The sequence below is a fragment of the Salarias fasciatus genome, chromosome 10 (assembly GCF_902148845.1).
Source record: "Salarias fasciatus chromosome 10, fSalaFa1.1, whole genome shotgun sequence".
Taxonomy (NCBI): domain Eukaryota; kingdom Metazoa; phylum Chordata; class Actinopteri; order Blenniiformes; family Blenniidae; genus Salarias; species Salarias fasciatus.
Genome location: NC_043754.1, coordinates 27,405,345 through 27,426,038, shown reverse-complemented (window position 1 = coordinate 27,426,038; position 20,694 = coordinate 27,405,345). Strand labels below are relative to the sequence as shown.

General features: G+C 50.1%; 1 protein-coding gene across 1 annotated transcript in view; it reads right to left on the bottom strand.

Moving 5' to 3' along the window:
* Positions 1-20,694, bottom strand: part of LOC115395892 (F-BAR and double SH3 domains protein 2-like) — a 36,882-nt gene that overhangs the window by 9,317 nt on the left and 6,871 nt on the right. The window contains exons 4-11 of the mRNA XM_030101568.1: positions 11,589-11,692; positions 8,589-8,733; positions 6,878-7,011; positions 6,707-6,761; positions 6,495-6,623; positions 4,335-4,457; positions 2,975-3,070; positions 30-146 (exon numbers count right to left, since the gene is read on the bottom strand). Of these exons, the coding sequence (XP_029957428.1) occupies positions 30-146; positions 2,975-3,070; positions 4,335-4,457; positions 6,495-6,623; positions 6,707-6,761; positions 6,878-7,011; positions 8,589-8,733; positions 11,589-11,692 (903 nt within the window). The remainder of the gene's footprint in view (positions 1-29; positions 147-2,974; positions 3,071-4,334; positions 4,458-6,494; positions 6,624-6,706; positions 6,762-6,877; positions 7,012-8,588; positions 8,734-11,588; positions 11,693-20,694) is intronic.

Genomic DNA, 20,694 nt, shown 5'->3' with positions numbered 1-20,694 from the left:
GGTCCGGGTCCGGGTCCGGGGCTGCTCACCCTCTGGGTGTGGATGATGCTCTTGTACTCCCGCGCCACCCGGCTGGCCCACTTCCTGGCCTCCTTATCCAGACTGTGCTCCTCAGCGGTACCGCTGTCCCTCTGCAGCTGCAGGACCTGAGGACAGGAAGACAGCACAGGAGAGGACATCAGAGGACAGGAGAGGACAGGAGAGGAGAGGACTCATGCTATTTCACTACCATAACCTGCTAAGCTGAGATAAACTAGTGCATTGTGGGAAAGAAGTGACTGAAAGTCTCAAAATATACACAGAAATGACCGAGTCCGGTTCTACAGAAAGTCTCCTCTGGGTCTGGTTCTGCAGGGTTCTCCTCTGGGTCTGGTTCTGCAGGGTTCTTCTCTGGGTCTGGTTCTGCAGGGTTCTCCTCTGGGTCTGGTTCTGCAGGGTTCTCCTCTGGGTCTGGTTCTGCAGGGTTCTCCTCTGGGTCTGGTTCTGCAGGGTTCTTCTCTGGGTCTGGTTCTGCAGGGTTCTCCTCTGGGTCTGGTTCTGCAGGGTTCTTCTCTGGGTCTGGTTCTGCAGGGTTCACCTCTGGGTCTGGTTCTGCAGGGTTCACCTCTGGGTCTGGTTCTGCAGGGTTCTCCTCTGGGTCTGGTTCTGCAGGGTTCTTCTCTGGGTCTGGTTCTGCAGGGTTCTCCTCTGGGTCTGGTTCTGCAGGGTTCTTCTCTGGGTCTGGTTCTGCAGGGTTCACCTCTGGGTCTGGTTCTGCAGGGTTCACCTCTGGGTCTGGTTCTGCAGGGTTCACCTCTGGGTCTGGTTCTGCAGGGTTCACCTCTGGGTCTGGTTCTGCAGGGTTCTCCTCTGGGTCTGGTTCTGCAGGGTTCTTCTCTGGGTCTGGTTCTGCAGGGTTCTCCTCTGGGTCTGGTTCTGCAGGGTTCTCCTCCTCTGGGTCTGGTTCTGCAGGGTTCTCCTCCTCTGGGTCTGGTTCTGCAGGGTTCTCCTCTGGGTCTGGTTCTGCAGGGTTCTCCTCTGGGTCTGGTTCTGCAGGGTTCTTCTCTGGGTCTGGTTCTGCAGGGTTCTTCTCTGGGTCTGGTTCTGCAGGGTTCTCCTCCTCTGAGCCTGGTTCTGCAGGGTTCTCCTCCTCTGGGTCTGGTTCTGCAGGGTTCTCCCGGGTCCTGGTCTGCAGTCCTGGTCCATGGGTCCAGAGGAACTGGGTTGCAGTGACAGAGTGAAGAGCTGCTGCTGGTCGGGCGGGGTCAAAGGTCAACGCAGGTTGTCTCGGACTTCAAACTTCTGATCATATTGAAGTGCGACAGTCTTCACATTAGATAATCTTGGTATGTGTATGTGTGTGTGTGTGTGTGTGTGTGTGTGTGTGTGTGTGCGCGCGCTCTTGTATTTCTATCCTTGTTGGGGCCAAATGTCCCCACAAGGATAGCAAAACGTGGAACGACGTGCCTTGTGGGACCTTTTTCCGGTCCTAAGTAGGAGAAACAGTGTTTTCTTGACCATGTTGTTGTTACTGAAAAAAGTAAAAGTGCAAAAACATTTCTTTAGGGTTAGGCTTTGTTGTGGTGTGGGTTAGGGTTAGGGTAAGGGTCAGGGTTAGGGGCTAGACATGAATGGGAGTCAATGGACGGTCCCCACAAGGATAGAAATACAAGACTGAGCGTGTGTGTGTGTGTGTGTGTGTGTGTGTGTGTGTGCGCGCGCGTCACAAAGCCTCCTTTTCACAGCTGGGCTGTTCACAGATACCCCCCCTCCCCCCGGGTGCCCGACCGGATCCCCACGTCTGCTGCAAGTGGCATTGGTGTGTGTGTGTGAGCGCGCGCGCACGTGTGTGTGTGTGTGTGTGTGTGTGTACTACACTTATGTTTTCTTTAGGAACAGGCTGCTGCTTGTTTGACTTCCAATAAAAACAACGCCGGCGTTTTCACTTTGAACAAACTGTCTTGTGTAGTAGAGGAGGAGGAGGAGGAGGAGGAGGAAGAGGAGGAGGAGGAGGAGGAGGAAGAGGAGGAGGAAGAGGCGGAGGGAGAGGGGGAGGAGGAGGAGGAAGAGGAGGAGGAAGAGGGGGAGGGAGAGGGGGAGGAGGAGGAGGAGGAGGAGGAGGAGGAGGAGAGGAGGGGAGGGAGAGGGGGAGGAAGAGGAGGAGGAGGAGGAGGAGGAGGGAGAGGAGGAGGAGGAGGAGGAGGAAGAGGGGGAGGGGGAGGAGGAGGAAGAGGGGGAGGGGGAGGAGGAGGAGGAGGAGGAGGAGGAGGAAGAGGAGGAGGAAGAGGGGGAGGGAGAGGGGGAGGAGGAGGAGGAGGAAGAGGAGGAGGGAGAGGGGGAGGAAGAGGGGGAGGGAGAGGGGGAGGAGGAGGAGGAGGAGGAAGAGGAGGAGGAAGAGGGGGAGGGAGAGGAGGAGGAGGAGGAGGAGGAGGAGGAAGAGGGGGAGGGGGAGGAGGAGGAGGAGGAAGAGGAGGAGGAGGAGGAGGGAGAGGAGGAGGAAGAGGGGGAGGGAGAGGGGGAGGAGGAGGAGGAGGAGGAGGAGGAGGAGGGAGAGGAGGGGGAGGGAGAGGGGGAGGAAGAGGAGGAGGAGGAGGAGGAGGAGGGAGAGGAGGAGGAGGAGGAGGAGGAAGAGGGGGAGGGGGAGGAGGAGGAAGAGGGGGAGGGGGAGGAGGAGGAGGAGGAGGAGGAGGAGGAGGAGGAGGAGGAAGAGGAGGAGGAAGAGGGGGAGGGAGAGGGGGAGGAGGAGGAGGAGGAGGAGGAGGAGGAAGAGGAGGAGGAAGAGGGGGAGGGAGAGGAGGAGGAGGAGGAGGAGGAGGAGGAAGAGGGGGAGGGGAGGAGGAGGAGGAGGAGGAGGAGGGAGAGGGGGAGGGAGAGGGGGAGGGGGGGGGAAGAGGACAGGAGCTGCCACTGGCATCAGGGTCTGATCCCGGTTAGGCTGGTTAAACTGGTTAAACTGGTTAAACTGGTTAAACTGGTGGGCTGGTGCTTGACTCACCGGGTCGGACTCGCTGGGCTGGTACAGGAAGTCCGGCGCCGGCTGGAACACCTGGTTCTTCTGAACAAACAGCTGCTGGTGGAAATCCTGCTGCACCTGCAGAACCAGCAGAACCACAGGAGCTCAGAGCAGCAGAACCACAGCAGAACCACAGCAGAACCACAGGAGAACCACAGGAGAACCACAGCAGAACCACAGCAGAACCACAGGAGAACCACAGGAGAACCACAGCAGAACCACAGGAGAACCACAGGAGAACCACAGGAGAACCACAGGAGAACCACAGCAGAACCACAGCAGAACCACAGGAGAACCACAGCAGAACCACAGGAGAACCACAGCAGAACCACAGGAGAACCACAGCAGAACCACAGGAGAACCACAGCAGAACCACAGGAGAACCACAGGAGAACCACAGGAGAACCACAGCAGAACCACAGCAGAACCACAGGAGAACCACAGCAGAACCACAGCAGAACCACAGCAGAACCACAGGAGAACCACAGCAGAACCACAGCAGAACCACAGGAGAACCACAGGAGAACCACAGCAGAACCACAGCAGAACCACAGGAGAACCACAGCAGAACCACAGCAGAACCACAGGAGAACCACAGCAGAACCACAGGAGAACCACAGGAGAACCACAGCAGAACCACAGCAGAACCACAGGAGAACCACAGCAGAACCACAGCAGAACCACAGGAGAACCACAGGAGAACCACAGCAGAACCACAGCAGAACCACAGGAGAACCACAGGAGAACCACAGCAGAACCACAGGAGAACCACAGCAGAACCACAGCAGAACCACAGCAGAACCACAGGAGAACCACAGGAGAACCACAGCAGAACCACAGCAGAACCACAGGAGAACCACAGGAGAACCACAGCAGAACCACAGGAGAACCACAGGAGAACCACAGCAGAACCACAGCAGAACCACAGCAGAACCACAGCAGAACCACAGCAGAACCACAGCAGAACCACAGGAGAACCACAGCAGAACCACAGCAGAACCACAGGAGAACCACAGCAGAACCACAGCAGAACCACAGCAGAACCACAGGAGAACCACAGCAGAACCACAGCAGAACCACAGCAGAACCACAGGAGAACCACAGCAGAACCACAGCAGAACCACAGCAGAACCACAGCAGAACCACAGGAGAACCACAGGAGAACCACAGCAGAACCACAGGAGAACCACAGGAGAACCACAGCAGAACCACAGCAGACAAAAGTGATTCTGAGAAACTTCAGAGGACCCGGATCAACAGACGAGTGTTTGGCGAGTCCCTCCTGGGGACATGAGACCGGACCGCGACACCCCCCCCCCCCCCCCCCCCCGCGGAGACTCACCCCGTTGGAGCTGATGAGCAGCTGGTTGAAGGTGTGGTGGACGGCCCGGTAGGACTCCAGCTCGGTCTGGCACAGAGACACCAGGCAGTCCTTCACCTGCTCATACACTGCTCCGTCCAACACCTGCAGGGGGACAGGGACACAGGGACTCCGTCTCTGGAGGACACAACAAGCCCTCGACTGAGGACCGCAAGCTGCTGGGGGACGGGGTGGGGGGGGTGATGGACGGACGGATGGATGGATGATGATGGATGGGTGATGGATGGATGATGGATGGATGGATGGATGAATGATGGATGGATGGATGACGATGGATGGATGGATGGATGATGGATGGATGGATGATGGAAGGATGGATGGATGGATGATGGATGATGGATGAATGATGGATGGATGATGGAAGGATAGATGGAAGGATGGATGATGGCTGGATGATGGATGGATGGATGGATGGATGATGATGGATGGATGGATGGATGGAGGATGATGGATGGGTGATGGATGGATGATGGATGGATGGATGGATGAATGATGGATGGATGGATGGATGGATGATGGATGGATGGATGACGATGGATGGATGGATGGATGATGGATGGATGGATGATGGAAGGATGGATGGATGGATGATGGATGAATGATGGATGGATGATGGACGGATAGTTGGAAGGATGGATGATGGCTGGATGATGGATGGATGGATGGATGGATGATGGATGGATGGATGGAGGGATGGATGGATGATGGATGGATGGAGGGATGGATGGATGATGGATGGATGATGGAAGGATGGCTGATGGATGGATGGATGATGGATGGATGATGGAAGGATGGATGGATGGATGGCTGATGGATGGATGGTTGATGGATGGATGATGGATGGATGATGGATGGATGGATGATGGATGATGGAAGGATGATGGATGGATGATGGATGGGTGATGGATGATGGATGGATGATCGATGGATGGATGGATGGATGGATGATAGATGGGTGATGGATGGATGATGGATGGATGATGGATGGATGATGGATGGATGGACTAATGATGGGTGGATGATGGATGAATGATGGATGGATGATGGATGGATGATGGATAAATGATGGGTGGATGATGGGTGGATGGATGGATGATGGATGGATGATGGGTGAATGATGGATGGATGATGGATGGATGATGGATGGATGATGGATGGATGATGGATAAATGATGGGTGGATGATGGGTGGATGATGGATAGATGGATGGATAAATGATGGGTGGATGATGGATGGATGATAGATGGATGGATGGATGATGGATGGATGATGGATGGATGATGGATGAATGATGGGTGGATGATGGATGGATGATGGGTGAATGATGGATGGATGATGGGTGGATGATGAATGAATGATGGGTGGATGATGGATGGATGATGGATGAATGATGGCTGGATGATGGATGGATGATGGGTGAATGATGAATGAATGATGGATGAATGATGGATGAATGATGGGTGAATGATGGATGGATGATGGGTGGATGATGAATGAATGATGGATGAATGATGGGTGAATGATGGGTGAATGATGGATGGATGACGGGTGGATGACGGGTGGATGATGAATGAATGATGGATGAATGATGGATGAATGATGGGTGGATGATGGATGGATGGACGATGGATGGATGATGGGTGAATGATGGATGAATGATGGGTGAATGATGGATGAATGATGGATGGATGACGGGTGGATGACGGGTGAATGATGGATGGATGACGGGTGGATGATGAATGAATGATGGATGAATGATGGATGAATGATGGGTGGATGGATGGATGGATGATGGGTGAATGATGGATGGATGATGGGTGGATGATGGGTGAATGATGAATGAATGATGGATGAATGATGGGTGGATGGATGGATGGATGGTTGGGTGAATGATGGATGGATGATGGGTGGATGATGGGTGAATGATGAATGAATGATGGATGAATGATGGATGAATGATGGGTGGATGGATGGATGGATGATGGGTGAATGATGATGGGTGAATGATGAATGAATGATGGATGAATGATGGATGAATGATGGGTGGATGGATGGATGGATGATGGGTGAATGATGGATGGATGGATGTTAGGGGGAAGCGGGTGGCGCCTCCTTCCTCACCCTGATGCAGTCCAGCAGGTCGTTGCCATAGTAACGCTGCAGGTGGGCGTTGGCGGCTGCCAGCGTGAGCAGGTAGTCGTTCCGGGCGTGGGTGGCTCTGGAGTTGCACTCGCTCCTCTTGGCTTTCAGCTGGAACAGAAGAGACGGCCGGGTGAGGACGTTGAGGACGGCGGGGACGCGTGGGACGGACGGCCGGAGGTCAGAGGTGGTACCTTCACGCTGGCCCTCTGGAGGCTGGACCGGGACTGGAACAGGCTCAGCTTGGACCTGAAAGCACAGAGTCACCAGGTCAAAGGTCGGCCGGGGGGAGCAGCGGGTGGCTCCACTCGGGTCACTCGGGGGGGGGGGGCGGAGGGGGCGGAGGGGGCGTTGCGGCGCCGTACTTGGCATCCAGCTCGGCCTTGTCCCGGACGGCCTGGGCCAGGGTCTGGGCCTCCTGGTACTTCTTCCTGGTCTTGGTCAGCTCCTTCACCGAGTCCTGCAGCTCCGCCTGGACCGCCGTCAGCTGCTCCACACACTGGACACACACACACACACGTTTGTATTTATATCCTCGTGGGGACCTTCCATTGACTCCCATTCATGTCTAGCCCCTAACCCTGACCCTTACCCTAACCCTAACCCACACCACAACAAAGCCTAACCCTAAAGAAATGTTTTTGCACTTTTACTTTTTTCAGTAACAACAACATGGTCAAGAAAACACTGTTTCTCCTACTTAGGACCGGAAAAAGGTCCCACAAGGCACGTCGTTCCACGTTTTGCTATCCTTGTGGGGACATTTGGCCCCGACAAGGATAGAAATACGAGAACACACACTCACACACTCTCACACACACACACACACACACACACACACACACACACACACACACACTGGCAGCACCTGGTAACTTTATTTTGAAAGGTGCTGTATGACGCAGTTACTGCCTGGCTCCAGGAGCAGCAGCCACGCCCTGTCCCCGTCCCCCCGTCCGTCCACCCCCGTCCCTCCATCCCCGTCCCCCCACCCCCGTCCCTCCATCCCGTCCGCTAAAAACAGGAAGTACTTTGTTCCTGTCGGCGTGTGAAACAGGAACCCCGTGCAGACTTCCACCTGGTGGTAAAGGTCACACAGCTGCTGGTCAACAGAACATGAAGCCGAGACCAGGACTCGAGACCAGGACCCCCAGGACCCGAGACCAGGACCCCCAGGACCCGAGACCAGGACCCCCAGGACCCGAGACCAGGACCCCCAGGACCCGAGACCAGGACCCCCAGGACCCGAGACCAGGACCCCCAGGACTCGAGACCAGGACCCCCAGGACTCGAGACCAGGACCCCCAGAACCCGAGACCAGGACCCCAAGACCAGGACCCCCAGGACTCGAGACCAGGACCCCCAGGACTCGAGACCAGGACCCCCAGGACCCGAGACCAGGACCCCAAAACCAGGACCCCCAGGACCCGAGACCAGGACCCGAGACCAGGACCCAAGACCAGGACCCCCAGGACCCGAGACCAGGACCCCAAGACCAGGACCCCCAGGACCCGAGACCAGGACCCGAGACCAGGACCCCGAGACCAGGACCCGAGACCAGGACCCCCAGGACCCGAGACCAAGACCCGAGACCAGGACCCCGAGACCAGGACCCGAGACCAGGACCCCGAGACCAGGACCCCGAGACCAGGACCCGAGACCAGGACCCGAGACCAGGACCCCCAGGACCCGAGACCAAGACCCGAGACCAGGACCCCGAGACCAGGAGTCTCAGAGGATCCCCCAGCACAGTCCTGCTCACTGAGGTAAAGACTGGATCACTCTGGATCACATGTCACGTTCTGTGATCCTGCAGCTTCAGGACTGAATGCTCATCTGGTTCGTCCTTCCTCAGGGTCTGGATCTGGGTCTGGGTCTGGGTCTGGATCAGGGTCTGGATCAGGGTCTGGGTCTGGGTCTGGGTCTGATCCCAGCGGACTCTGAAGGTCCACCTGGACCGGTGAGTAAACAGCTGATCACGATGAAGACGGTGTTAGAACTCGGGGAGCACTGTGTGTGTGTGTGTGTGTGTGTGTGTGTGTGTGTGTGTGTGTGTGTGTGTGTGTGTGTGTGTACCTTCCTGAGCTGCTGCTCCTTCTGCACCCGGGCCGTCTTGGCCGGCTCGGCCACCTGGACCTTGTAGTTGTCACAGGCGCTGATCCTGGTCTGGGTGGTCTGCAGGGTGGCCTCCAGGTAGGACCTCCACACACAGTACACAGTCCTGGAACACACACTGCAGGGTCACACACTCCTAACTGAACACACACTGCAGGGTCACACACTCCTGACTGAACACACACTGCAGGGTCACACACTCCTGACTGAACACACACTGCAGGGTCACACACTCCTGACTGAACACACACTGCAGGGTCACACACTCCTGACTTGTGTTCCAGTCCAGTCTTTATGCTCCAGTGTTCTGCTGCTGTGGTTTCTTGTTGTGTTGTTGTTGTTGTTTTGTTGACGTTGTGTTGTTGTTATGTTGACGTTGTTGTTGTTTTGGTATTATGATTAGAGGTCGACCGATGTATCGGGCCTATATTTGGAATTTTTCTCCATCGGCCGTATTTTCTTTTAAAAGCCGATTTTTGATCCGTTGTATAAAATGACGCAATTTTTGATCAGGCACATGTGTGGGCAGCTAAAGCTGCCCCTCAAGAAAGGACCCCTGTGACGCTGCGGCATCGTTTCCTCAGAGCGGAGCGTGCTCGGTGGAATCCAGGCTGTGGGAAAGCTGCTCCTGCTGCATCTGCAGTGAAGAATGGATTTGTTGAACATTTCAACGTTTTTGTGGCTCCAGTCTGCAGCAGATCAGTGTTTACTGCAGTTTGGCGGGGGAGCGCGCCGTGCCGCGGTGCTAACGCTGCTAACGCTGCTAACGCTGCTAACGCTGCTTAACGTTACCGGTGTGTTACCGTCGGAGACTTTTTCCTTTCTTCTTTTCCTCCGTTGTCCGGGCGCTGCACAGTTTATCGCGGGCAGGGCGCCCGGACTGAACAGGTCTGGCTGAACCCTGCATGTTGTTCACTTCAGATGCTGCGTTGTGATCAGCTTTAGCAGTAGAGGTTAGCGTGGGCTAAGATGACTTCACTTGTGCGTGTTCACCCATGTAGCTGAAAACACACCACTGCTGTAGTTAACAGCAGAGCAAAGTAAATGGGAGGAAATGGCGAGACCGGAGTTGTTTTTATTTGTATGGCTTTTTTTACAGCCTTGTTTCTGACTACTTTTGTTCAAATTATATTAAAGTTTAAATTTGTTTTTTGACACTTTCAGAAGAGTGTGAATGTTTCCTGCTGCTGGTTACATTGTGTGTTTACTCAGACAACATATTTCATTGTTTTGAAAGCTGAATAAATGTTCAGAGGACTGGACACCTCTTGTTGTAATAGATTTATTTTAGTTGCTCAGAAATTGCTACGTTTCACAAAAATGTGATAAATATATATATTTATTAAAAAATCGATCTAAATATCAAATTGGAAAAATCAGCTATGCATATCGGCATCGGCCCCCAAAAAACCCATATCAGTCAACCTATAGTAGGCCTGGGCGATTATATGATCGTGATTGTTGATCGCGATTAATTTCCAGTCGATCACGGTGATCAGCTGTGAGCACATTTTCTCAATCAGACATGGCAGAAATGTGCGTGACCACAGCCAATCAAAGTCGGCTTTTTCCTGCTCAACTTCCGCCTGAAAGTTGTCTGAGAAGTAACCAGAGATGAGCTGAACGTGGAGCCGAGGGCAGCGAAGCAGAGGAAGTCAGCCATGTATTGGCGTTATGCTCTGAAGATGAGGCTGCTGCTGACAGGACAGGCTGCTCCACCCGCACTGCTGCTAGCTCACTGCTGCTAGCTCACTGCTGCTAGCTCACCGCTGCTAGCTCACTGCTGCTAGCTCACCGCTGCTAGCTCACTGCTGCTAGCACACCGCTGCTAGCTCACCAATCCGCAAAGAATCTGGTCTTTTTAGTAGGAACTACTTGTGATACAGTTTAACTAACGATGGTTCAGTTCTTCTCTTTTACTGGAAATGACGCTGCATCGCATCATTGAACATATCACCACGTCTTGCCGCTGACACTCTTCTTCTAACAACATGCAGAGAGCCTGCAGCGCCCTGCTTCTTCTGTGGTGTCTGTGTAAAATAAGGTTGAACATGCAAACAGCACCCCTAGTGGCATGAAGTGTAAATGCAGTCATGGCGTCGCCTGTGGCCGTGGTCTGAATGAGGATCTCCCTGGGGTTATTATGTTTCAGAAACCAGAATATTTATCTTAACACGAATATTGACGGCATGTAAACGTAGCCAGTGTCGTCTTTTCAGGCCACTGCACCATACGAGCAACATTGTAAGAGGATAAAAACAATTACTTTTGTCTATTTTTTTTGTGTGTTATTGTAGTTTTGTACTGCTACATTTTAAGTCTAATCTGTCCAATCTAGATTATTTAAATTTTGTACATTTGATGCAAGCATTAATGATGGCAGCAGCATATTTAGCATCAGAACTTGAAAATAATGTTTCCATTCTGAAGCACCTTCATTATCTCCAGGCGGTTTCTTTAGTTTTTTAATCTTTCATAGCAACAGAAATCCTCAGGGCTGTAAACTGTCACACTTAAACTAACGATCGTTCAGTTCTTCTCTTTTACTGAAAAAAAAACGCTGCATTGCAGGATTTTATTATCTTGGTGCTAGATTTTTTTTTTTCCATTTACTGCACTGTTCAGTGAAATTGTTCTTATTTTTCTATGTTTATATTATTTCATTTGCATTGCTATTTACTTAGTTTGTTAATAAAATGTTAAACTATTCTATACTTCTAGTTTTCAGTGCAGATGCTTTAAAAACAATAGAACATATCGTGATTTTAATCGAGATCGAATGATATGAAAAAAAAAATCGTGATCATTTTTTTTGCCATATCGCCCAGCCCTAACCTGTAGTTATGATGATGATGTTATGTTGATGTTATGTTGTTATGTTGCTGAAACACAGATGAGACAGCTGTTCCAGAGCCCTCTCTCTCTCTCTCTCTCTCTCTCTCTCTCTCTCTCTCTCTCTACCTGTGCTCCTCTCCCGGTTCTGGTGTCGGTTCTCCTCCCGGTTCTCCCGCCAGGCTCTCAGGCCACTCCCTCTTCAGGTACTGGCTCGCCAGCTTATTGAGGGCCTGCGGGACACAGAGCAGACAAATGGGTGGATGACCTTTGACCCTGCTGGGACTAGGCATGTGCCGATATGAAAATATCGCCATATTGATTAGGGCTGAACGATTTGGGAAAATAATCTAATTGCGATTTTTTTCCCCAAATATTGCAATTGCGATTTAAAATGCGATTTTATTATTTTATCTTCTTTTTCCCCCCAAAAAGCCATAAATGTTTGTTTTAAATATGACCAACACAACATGAAATCTGTTTAGTGTAAAATGTTCTATTTGTATGAATAAAATAAGATTTACAAATTTAAATAAATGGGATTTTTATTTAAATGTTCCAAGAAACATAAGAACAAGCACTTTGTAAAAACTGCAAGATCCACCATCTTGACAAAAAATATATAAAATAGGCATCTATCTATCTCACTGCTCCCAAAGCAGGAACATTTTACACAACTGAAGCAGAGAATTTGACTCTATTTGAAAATATTTTGTAGAATCAGAATAAAGATATAAATAAAAAAAACAAATGCACTTTTACATAAGGCAAAAAAAAAAGCCAGACCAGCGCGTCGCGGTACTGCAGCTCGGCAGTTTCGCTTTGCAGGCGTCATAAGAGGCACAGTGATATTTTTTTCAAGTGTCGGAACAAATTTGTCGTGTTACCTCTCGTGGCAATGGTGGCACGACACGCTCTGCTCAACACTTGACGCTGCGCTGCAGCATTTTTTTTTTAATCTGAAATAATCCCACACAGATGAGGTGCTGCTCCTCTTCGGGACGAACGTGTCAGTAGCTGCTGAGGAGCCGGAGGCCACTGCGCAAAGCAAAGGGCAGCGGATGTCGGCGAATCCTCACGGCGCTTCTCTCACCTCTGTTACTTCTTCTTCTTCTGTGAGCAATGGCGGGTGGCGACCAACAACTTATGTGCATACCGCCACCTACTGTATCTCTTGGTGACTGCACTTCAGGTTACCGCTTCCGTTTGCGTCACGTGACCACATTTCAATCGCGCATGTTGCGATTGGCAAATCGCGTTTTATCATATTGCAACATTATTGCAAATGCAATTAATCGTTCAGCCCTAATATTGATGCGTTGCTTTTAACACAAATGAAAACGGCCAAAAACACTGAAACCTGTCAGCAGCATCAACAACCCTGAGTTGTAAGACGCCGGAGCAGGTTCTGATGCAGAGGAGCAGGGGTCGCCAATTACATTTCTCATCGGGCCACTTTTTTTTGGGGCGCTCCAATCACGGGCCGAGGGGGTGGGGCTTGGGCGCGAGTCCATCCGTGGACCGGAGAGCGGCGGGGGGGGGACGGAGACGGAGGCATGCACCCGCGGACCGGGGCGATGAACCGTCAGTTCGGGGTTGTTAAATCTTCTGCAGCGGCAGCTCCTCCGGCTGCTCCAGCCGTCGCAGACGTGTCTGCCTGCTGCGCTCAAACTTACTGGAGAATAAAGACACAGGGAGACAAGCTGCCTTCAGCTCCCACTCAGCCGCGCTCTCTGTTCACCACACGAGGCGCCACTCCTCTTTATTTTTCAGTGACAAACCGGAAACCACAACTAAACAACACATCCTTCAAAGATTGTCTATTGCAACACAATGACAGAGATGGCACTCCGACAGGGGTGCGTGCGTCTGCTCGAGGGCCCGGGGTAATGCCTGCGTTCGTGCGCGCACATGCTGGAATCCTCTCGCGGGCCGGATCGGACGGTTCGGCGGGCCACATTTGACCCGCGGGCCGCTAATTGCCGACCCCTGAAGTAGAGGAAAAAAATGGAGCTTCTACCCTCGCCTAATTTTTTTCAGATTCCACGTTGAGAACCCCGTGATCAGAATGAAGCAGTCAGAACGATCCAGCAGCTCCTGGACTACAGCTGGACCAGGTCTCACGAGAACAGCACCAAGCACAGAGATTTTATTACGTGTTTGGCTTGGACAGAACCAGGAGAACCAGCAGAACCTCCATCTGGCCACTTGGAGACCAGCCTGTGCCATACTACACTACTCAGTGGGTTTTTAACCTATTTGAAAGGAATTTGACTTTAAAGTCACTTTAAATTCCCCTACAGGGTTCTGGACAGAAACAATGCAGCCTTTGGCTCGGCACTGAGACACCAGATTATTCGTTTCTACAGGTTTTGTGCAGAAACTTCTACTTGTGCACAGTATAAAACACATTTTAATAAACGACTGAGCCATAACATTTAGTTTCCCACTGAAATATATTTATAATAATATAATCAATACAAAAACAGCCAATTATATCACAGGGAAAACAAAAAAAAATCCCTTCTGCAGCATGTAAACGTCAAGAAAAAAACAAAAACCAAGTGCAATGAGCTGCAGAAACCACAATGAAGAGAAATGTGCATGTTTCAGAATAAAAAATACCAAATATATCAGAAACATCACTGACTGCCATTCGCGTGCGTCTCGCTCTGCAGCGCATCGCTGCCTCATCCAAGATGGCGGCACTCGTGTGGTTACGCTCGAAGATGTCTCCCAGCTGGGTGATGCCTCAGTCACGTGTAACGTATCGTTTGAAAGCTCGCCAGATGTAGAATGTCAACAAACTTTATTTAAACTCCCAAGATTAACAACAAGCCCACTAGATGGCCACAAGGGGCAGCACATCACATTCAGGCAGACGACGCTGTCACTACTCCAGAGGACTATGAGGTCATTTTGGGTCAGAGGAGCTGGGTAGCTGAAAATGACCACAGAACGGTGAGAACATGAAACGTGGTGTGTTTGGTGTGAACAGCTGAGATTTGGTGAAGAAGTGTGTGAGAAACATGATCTGAGCTGCTGCTGTGAAATGTGAAGCTGGGTTCTGGTTGGTTCTGGTCCTGACGGCAGGCGGTCGGCTCAGAGAAGATTCCGCCTGCTGTCTCTAAAGAGCAGATTTTCTGGTTTCATATGAGGCCCAGCATGGTGGAGCAGACGGTCCTGGTTCTGGAGCGTTCTGTGTGTGGAGGTGAGGGGGAGGGGGGCGGAACGCGTTAACGTCTCGTTTTTATCATCCTGGCATTAAATGACTTCCTGTAAATCCTCTCATAGTAGCCGGCGTTTTTATTTGTCTCAGCTGCAGCTGCACCAGGCTTTTAATGGAAGGAGGCATGTATCAGAGAGAGGCTGATATTTTACAATTTTCAAAAAGAGCAGAAAGATTTTTTGACAGTAGTGCAGGTTAGAGCTGGGGGATATGTCGAATTGATTCAAATAATTGAATTTTATTTTTTCAATCGATGTGAAAAAAATTATATCTCAACATGGAGTTTAAAGGTGCATTAAGGAGTTTTTCAACTTTAATAATACTTATTTTCCACCATAAATATGTGACAATTAAAGCCGCAAGCGGCATTGGGAGGGACCGAGCCTCTGCCGGTTCGCGACTGAGACGTCCACCCACTAACATGCGAGTTGTTAGCATCTCCCATCCACTAACATGTAGCTGTTAGCGTCTCTCATCCACTAACATGTAGCTGTTAGCATCTCTCATCCACTAACATGTAGCTGTTGGCACCGAAGTCCAGGTCATCGGGAACCTTGCTACTCCATAAACATCCATTTTCATGACTTGACCTCATTTTCTGTTGTAAACGGGCTTTTCTTTTGAAGGAATTTGGGGCTTTATTTTGGAAAAGCAGTACATGCTTACATTAACACTGTTGAACCTGAAATTATCCAAGCCTTTGGAAAAAAATCTAATATTTTGCAAAAATGTGACTTTTATTTTGAAGGGATCTGATGCTCTTATTTTGATAGTCACATCAGCTCCACTTTAGGAAACACCAATATATCCATGTGAGTGTCAGAGTAGGCTGATTTAAAACGTCCAATTGTCTGTCTATCCATCCATCATCCATCCAGCGGCTTAAAGCCTGCTTCAGGTGTACGGTGTGAGCCAGGAGATATTTCTGCAGGGCGACATCTGTTCAGAACATTCCAATGTCACTGAAGTGATGCTTCCTCGGCGGCTTGATGTAAACATTCAGAATGGAAGGCACTCAGGGGCTGCTGCTGGGGCATTGTTGCTTCAGTCATGTGTGACTTATGGTCACGGTGCGCCATCTGCTGTGGAAACCAGGTACAACATGCAGAATGTTTTACAGCTGGTCTCAGGTCAGTGAGCAGCTGTCATGCCCATATATGGTGAAATTTGTCACATGCTGTTAGAGTGGGAGAGCAGAAACACACAGTTTCTCTTTGGTAAAAAACATCTAGTGAATCCATTCCCTTCGGCCAGAGTGAGCCAAAAAATCATGTTTGATAGCAAAATTAGTTGTCTTTCACTCCAGAGGTTTTCAGAGCAATCCAACCGGTAGTTTTGACAGGGGAAGCCTGAATTGGTGAAGAAGGCGAGATTTTTGAGCAAAATTTGACATGAAAGTGGATATTAACGGACTTTCTGTTGGATTTGGGTCATGGCAGTCAGTGAGAAAACTGTAGATCTCGACGAGACGAACGCCTTAAAGGACCTGTATCCTGCTTTTTTAGCTCGCCCAAACCCTATTATTGGCATTAACATGGTAATAGTTCATTTTTGGCGCTAAGAAAAAGTCATTTCGTGTTAAATAAAAGCTTTTCGGAGGTTAATTCTGAAACCCGGAAGAGAAAAAGCTCAGTTTCACTGAAGATCCCGCCTCTCCCCCTGTGGACTTTGACTGACAGCTACTTCAACCAATCGGAGCTACGTTAGCTTCTCTAAGGGTTAGCTTTAGCTCTTTAGCTTTAGCTTCTCTACACACAAACACATGCGAAAACGTCTTTTCCTGTTAGAAACTCGGGTCTGAGGCCACCTCGCCTGAGGGCTCGGTCCCTAAATATTCAATGGTGTGTACAATGTGCCCTGACATATTCATTGTAAGTACTGCTAACAGCGTTAAACTGTCACCTGAAAGTCACAGTGCCGGTCCGGCACCAGAATTTTTTTGCTGAGAATTTGAGATGATGTGACGTAATGCGCCTCCCGCTGGCCTGATATCCTTAAGTTTCGGTTTGTCCGCCATTCCTCCACCAGATGCTTAACGAGCAGCAACCGAGCAGGATTGAGGATGGATCTTCCAGAAAGTAAGAACAGACCGGCTTCTGGCACTGCCACAGCTCCACACAGACCCAGCAGGGAGAAGACACTTACATTTTACTCCAGCGCTACTAAAAGAGCGAGGAAGGAGTTCCCCTCTTCCGTGCACACAAGCCACAGACACAAGCTTTTCATTAAGCTGCAGTTACGCCCAAGGCCTGCAGGGGGTGCTGTTTTGCATAAAACGTGCAAACTCCTTAATGCAGCTTTAATGTTTTCTGTCCTCCACCATTTTTACCGACACGTGTAATACACACAGTGGCCACACCAGGAGGACTGGCGCTGTAGCACAGACTACTGTCAGTACAGCGCCGTAGCGCTTCACAGAAAAAAGAAAAGATAAAAAAAAAAAAACAGGCTTATATTGGGAAGTAGCTTTTATGAGCTTTCTTCAAAGATGCACCGGCCATTAAAGGAGACGGTTTTTAATGGAATACAGGTCATTATTAGAAGATTTACGGTACTTTGGGGGTTTTCTCTGGATGTGGGACTGCTGTGGAGGCTTGTAGAACATTTTGCTGCAGAGGCTTGGACACCTCGCCTCAGACCAACAGCTGTTTGTTTCAGAAACGGCTCGTCTCCAAATGAAACACGATATGTTCTAAATGACGTGACAGGATCGCCTCGGCTGTGCAGTACGGTAAATCGCAATTATATCGTAAACTGGCCCATCCCTAGACTCCACCCATTTCCTCAAGTGAGTCCACCTGGTCCACCTGGTGATCATGATGTAACGTGTACCAGACTGGCCTTACCAAGACCAGCTCTCCACCACCACAGTATCTGGGACTCATGTGGTTCTAATCCTCCAGACAGGAACTGAGAGGAACAGAACCGTGAAGGCAGCAGCTTCAGCTCGCGGTGATGCTAACCGTCGGTCCTCCATGTAGATCACTGCAACTCCAGCGTTTCTCACTGCGTCCTGTCTTTAATCTGGTTCTGCTGGTTCCAGGTCCAAACCAGAGGCCAGAACTGAGCGGGCTCAGGAGTGTCCTGTAAGACTCTGGACCCGACGGTCTGGTCCAACGGTGCCAAAGCTCCAAGCCGCCACAAACCCGCCCATTGTGGCCTTCAGATGGGGAACCGGCCCGGCGAAGGCCTGAATGGAGCGAGGGATGAGGGATGCGGGGGGGAGGGGGAGGAGGAGGAGGAGGAGGAGGAGGAAGAGCTGCACAGAGGAGGACATTTTCCCGCCGCCAGTGACAGGAATAGCAAACAGCTGACTGCTGAGGAGGCTCGCAGGTGGAGGACGGAGAGAAAAGACCGCAAAGAGGAGAGACGTGGGGGGAGAGGGGGACGGAGGGGAGAGGGGAGAGGGGGATGGAGGGGACGGAGGGGAGAGGGGAGAGGGGAGAGGGGAGAGGGGGATGGAGGGGACGGAGGGGAGGGAAGGGAGAGGGGAGGGGAGAGGGGAGAGGGGAGAGGGGGATGGAGGAGACGGAGGGAAGGGAAGGGAGAGGGGAGAGGGGGATGGAGGGGACGGAGGGGAGGGAAGGGAGAGGGGGACAGAGGGGAGATCCAGAGGAACCCAGTGTTCCAGAGACGCTCTGACCCACTTTGACTCAGGCGCCGCCGGCAGGCGACAGGACCCTGACACACAACAACTTCCAGAGCCCGGCACGCACGCACGCACGCACGCACGCACGCACGCACGCACGCACGCACGCACGCACGCACGCACGCACGCACGCACGCACACCTCTGCATGACACCAAACTCGGCCAGGGTCTACCCGGTCTGACGGCTCACACTAGCAGCATTCCCCGTTGCCAAACTGTTTCCCTGCAGGAAACCCTGTCTACATGACACCAAACTCTACATGACACCAAACTCTACATGACACCACCAAACTCTACATGACACCAAACTCTACATGACACCAAACTCTACATGACACCACCAAACTCTACATGACACCAAACTCTACATGACACCACCAAACTCTACATGACACCACCAAACTCTACATGACACCAAACTCTACATGACACCAAAGTCAACATTACACCAACCTCAACATGACACCACCAAACTCTACATGACACCACCAAACTCTACATGACAACACCAAACTCTACATGACACCACCAAACTCTACATGACATCAACCTCAACATGACACCACCAAACTCTACATGACACCAAACTCTACACGACACCACCAAACTCTACATGACATCAACCTCAACATGACACCACCAACCTCAACATGACACCAAACTCTACACGACACCACCAAACTCAACATGACACCACCAAACTCTACATGACACCAAACTCTACATGACACCAAAGTCAACATGACACCACCAAACTCTACATGACACCACCAACCTCTACATGACACCACCAACCTCTACATGACACCAAACTCTACATGACACCAAACTCTACATGACACCACCAAACTCTACATGACACCACCAACCTCTACATGACACCAAACTCTACATGACGACACCAAACTCTACATGAACACACCAAACTCTACATGACACCAAACTCTACATGACACCACCAAACTCTACAAGACACCACCAAACTCTACATGACACCACCAAACTCTACAAGACACCAAACTCTACATGACACCAACCTCAACATTACACCACCAAACTCTACATGACACCAAACTCTACATGACACCACCAAACTCTACATGACACCACCAACCTCTACATGACACCAAACTCTACATGACGACACCAAACTCTACATGACACCACCAAACTCTACATGACACCAAACTCTACATGACACCACCAAACTCTACAAGACACCACCAAACTCTACATGACACCACCAAACTCTACAAGACACCAAACTCTACATGACACCAACCTCAACATTACACCACCAAACTCTACATGACACCAAACTCTACATGACACCACCAAACTCTACATGACACCAACCTCAACATTACACCACCAAACTCTACATCAGGGCTACTCAACTTACCATTGCTCGAGGGCCACATAGAAAAACATCTCTGTTTGCGTGGGCCGCAACCTAAGTTTGCTCATTTATATGACTGAATTATGTAAAAGACATTTAAATAATGTAAGTAATATTCAATAATGAAATTTTAAATGGATTACAATAGAAAGACAACTACATTAGTCTTTTGCAAAACTAAAATAAGACTTTGTTGAAAATACATTACACTAAGCCTTATAGATCTATTTGTGGCTGTTTTCTGCATTTCCAATAAAAAGCAAAAAGGTGAAATGGCATGACATTTAAAAAAAGTCAGATATCAAATTAAAAAATGAGGCTTTATTCACAAAATATGAATATACTTACTACACATATTAGCATTTTTTGTAACAAAACATAAGTATTTTTTTTTAAGTTTTTAAAATATTTTTCAAGCAATGCGTTTGAGAAATTCACTAAATTACAACAAAAAAGCAGGTCTTTTTCCACAAAAAGGTAAATAAATTAAGGGATTCTTTATAAAAATAATTGGCCTACTCCTGCAAAAAATAAATGAAGTAAAAATTAAATCTTGTGCATCACAAAAAAGATCACCGGTGGCAAAAAACCAATCATTGTAAAGCATACAAACAGGTGACCTACTTTTTGGAGAACAATGTAACCAAATGACAGAAGAAAAACACAGGTGTGCATCACTCACAGAAACTGTGCCCAACAGGCAGCCCTACAGAGGAGGTCAAAGCTAAAACTATTACACTCACTTGGAATGAGGACGATGTATCACATTTCTTAGCAAAGTCCAATACACGTAGGATTTATAATAAGAAAAACAAAACTTTCGGAAGTGTCTCAGTGACAGAACAGTGGCAGTGTTGTCACAGGTTGAGCGGTGCAGTCCTGCTGTAATAAATTCCTGACAGCTGTCGCGGCGACGCTGAAGATTCGCTCGTTTAGGAATGGACGGTTTTAGGCAAA